The sequence below is a fragment of the Elephas maximus genome, chromosome 7 (assembly GCF_024166365.1).
Source record: "Elephas maximus indicus isolate mEleMax1 chromosome 7, mEleMax1 primary haplotype, whole genome shotgun sequence".
In the NCBI taxonomy this organism is placed as follows: domain Eukaryota; kingdom Metazoa; phylum Chordata; class Mammalia; order Proboscidea; family Elephantidae; genus Elephas; species Elephas maximus.
The window spans coordinates 113965342-113968992 of NC_064825.1; the positions used below are offsets into that span (position 1 = coordinate 113965342).

The 3651-nt window shown below is 34.7% G+C and overlaps 1 protein-coding gene across 1 annotated transcript; it reads right to left on the reverse strand.

Moving 5' to 3' along the window:
• Positions 1–1439: 1439 nt before the first annotated feature.
• Positions 1440–2390, reverse strand: LOC126080431 (olfactory receptor 8K5-like). Its single transcript, XM_049891648.1, has one exon. The coding sequence runs from the start codon at positions 2388–2390 to the stop codon at positions 1440–1442; it is 951 nt and encodes a 316-aa protein (XP_049747605.1).
• Positions 2391–3651: the final 1261 nt, after the last annotated feature.

Here is a 3651-nt window from a genome sequence, read left to right on the forward strand (position 1 = left end):
AGGAAAAATGCACTTTAGATGTATTGAAGTTTGTATTTCTCTGGATTATGGCACAAGTGCTAGTGGAGATTAGGTCAAAACCCACAGCAGGTGATGACTGTCAGCAGGATGGTAAAATTTGTTCACATCCATTTTACCAGCCATTTTATTTAGCAGATTACAAGTTTCTCTTAGAATTCTCTGATGCCAAGAAAGAACATAGAGTAAACACTATTCTGCCTTTGTTTTCAGTAAATTATGGTACTTGATTGATAATCATTTTGTAATTAATCTCATATTTGGCCAAAATGAACAAAGTGTGGAAAATGGAACAAATTTTTTTTTTTTTTTGTTTGGAAGGAAGAATTTGAAATTATGTATTTGTCCCAAAAATTTTTTCAGTGAATAAACATTAGAAGCATTTACTACTTCAGTAGAATATCTGTTTATTCAGTAGACATGAGCTCAACATTATTTTATACATCTTCTATAAAGGAATGATCGTAAATCCACATTTTGCCATTAATAACATATGTCGGTGTTAAGCAATAAAACTGTTTCACTTTAAGGTAACACGCTCTATTGATGTGTTTTCCTTCCTTTTTTACACGTAAATGTTCTCCAACATATTGAGAATATGAATCAGAAAATGTATCAACATATTCTCTTGGTTCTTACAATGCTTTTTTATCATCAGATTTTGCATCAATCATCACCTTTAATAAATACTTTAGTTCTTCCCATCAGGCATGCATAATATCTTTGTTCACCCTTCCTCCTATTCTCCAAGTGTATTCACTTTTTATTATCCTTTTTTTATATTTTTCTTGACTAACTAGTTTCTGCATCTGAAATATAGCCAAAATCAGAATCATCATACAAGGCACTAGTTAGCTCAGGAGAAAGGATATCAAATTAAATGATAACCAAGCAAAATATTCTAGCACACTTTACACATATTTGAGTACAGTGTAAATAAGAAATGATAATCACATTAAAAAGGAAACAATACCCGTAAATTATTCATTGTATCAACAGAGACAATAAATAACTCTTGGTCTCCAATTTTGCTTATACTGTTGTTTTAGGATCAGAAAATGCAATGAAAATAAGATTCCGAAGACCCCTACCATCTTTACAAAAACGCTTACAAATATACACACATAATTTACTGCTGTAGAGTGTAATAGGTATTCCATTGCGTAAAGTCTGCTTTTCAACAAAATCACATAAGGAAACATTGAAAGAGAAACAAGGAAACACAGGAATGGTATAACATTTAATTTGAGATCCAAAATACTATGATTAAAATATATTTGGATGAGTATAAGGAAAGCAATCACTTGTATGTGCTTTATACTATGTCTTTACTCTGGAACCAAAGAGAATGTAATTGTGTATACTAGAAATGTTTTTATGTGGCATTTGCCATTTTCAAAAATTCATTAAAACAATATTATCTATTGAGTATCAAATAGAAGTTTGCATGGCCTCTTGAACACCCTGTTAAAGGCATGTTTTACTTCTTTGTTCCTTAAACTGTAAATGAAGGGGTTCAGCATGGGGATGACTAAAGTGTAAAACATGGACGCCATTTTGTCAGTATCAGAGGAACGAGCAGATTTAGGCTGAAGATACATAAATAACAGAGTTCCATAGAACACAACCACCACTGTCAGATGAGAACCACACGTGGAGAAAGCTTTTTTCCTGCCCTCAGCAGAATTCATTTGAAATATAGCTGTCAGAATCAGCAAGTAGGAGACCAGGACTACCAGAAGAGAGGAAATTAAATTAAGTGCTGAAAATATTATGATCAACAATTCTATTTCTCGTGCATTTGAGCAGAGCAAAGGTATCAAGGCAGTATTATCACAGTAGAAATGACTGATGATGTTAGAGCCACAGAAGGTCGATATAAAAATCTTACTGGTGACCATCAGGGACAAAAAGGTGCTGTAGAGATATGGAATGCCCACAAGTGCATAGCAAAGTTTCTGGGACATGATAACATTGTAGAGCAGAGGGTTACAGATGGCTGCATAGCGGTCATAGGCCATTGCCGACAGGATGAAGAATTCACTGATAATGAACAGAATGTAAAAACCCATTTGTGTGGCACAAGCATAATAGGATATGGTATTTTGATCCACAACAAAATTTACTAGCATCTTGGGATAAATCACAGTAGAATTACCAAGATCAACGAAGGCCAGGTGTCTGATAAAAAAATACATAGGTGTCTGTAGGTGGGAGTCTGCCTTGGTCAAGATGATCAGGCCCATGTTTCCAACTACTGTGATCATGTAGATGACAAGGAAGGCTGCAAATAGGGGGAGCTGCAGCTCAGGGTGCCTTGTGACTCCCACTAGAATGAATTCAGTCAGTACTGTTAGATTCTGATGGCCCATTTAATCCAGTTCTCTCTTCTGGGAAGAAACAGAGGCATTGGTTTCAGCGTTCATGTAGTATTACCTAAAGAAATTAAACTTGTAGACAGAGTGGACACGTTTTCTTCCTACCAGAGGATGGAAAAGTAGTTGCTAAATCTGATTTTACCTAAAATAAACTGTAGAAGATCCCACTTCCCATGATTGGAGGATACTTCTGAAACATTATAGTCTGATATAACATAGATTACACTTTAAATGAATTCTGCAATGTTTGCAGCACATACATTTATAATAAAACCACGAAGTTGTTAATATTGAGACAATAGTCTTAATTTCATGTACACAAAGACATCACAATTTTCTTTAGTGTACTTCCGTTTTGGTTTGAGAAATCTTGTGAGATTTTCTTATTCGTGTAGAGAGAGGCAGAGATAATTTGAAGTTAATAAAGCTTAAGTTTGAGCCTCTTTAAGGGCTGTGGGTGGGGACTTAGCAATGCAGTCACATAGTGATATATCTTGTAAAACCTGGGATAGAAACACATTTATTCTTTTGTTGCTGTTTGTGACTTTAGCTGTATGTTTATAATTTTAAAATGTTTTATTACTTTTTCTAACTAAATGTTCACATTTAGGGTCAATTTGCATTTGTAATTTTAATTTATTTTTAAATTGTTATCGTTGCTAGCTACCACTGAGTCAATTTTAGAGTCATAGTGAGCCCATGTGACACAGTAAAACTGCCTTGTAGGGTTTCCTTGGCTGTAATCATTATGAAAGCGGATTGCCAGGTCTTTTTCCCTCAGGGCTACTGGATAGGTTTGAACCACCAAACTTTTTGATAGCAGCTGAGCTCTTGACAGTTGCTTGTCATCAGTTCTCCTTTAAAAAAAAAAAAAAGGCAAACTTTTCATAAGGTTCAAGACACAAGATCTGGATCTGTTGCCACTAAAATCTAGGTTTCTGTCAGTATTTGAAGATTTTGAGAATTTCATTTTATGTGCTTTATTTCCTTTAATACAACATTGAGGCAATGATGGCGTCTGTATGGCATTTAAAATATGTGTGCATTTATTGTATCATATATTGCATTTTTTCCCCCTGGAAACTGTACAATGGAGAAATGAAAGAGAACAACACTGTAATTTCCAAGCATATCACCTGTAAGTCCCACCCTTGTCATCACTTATAGTTACATAAGAAAGTCAGGAAATAAAGGGGAAATGTCCTGAATGGAGCTAATGAAGCTGCTGTAGTCTAAACCACTTGGATTCCCTTTT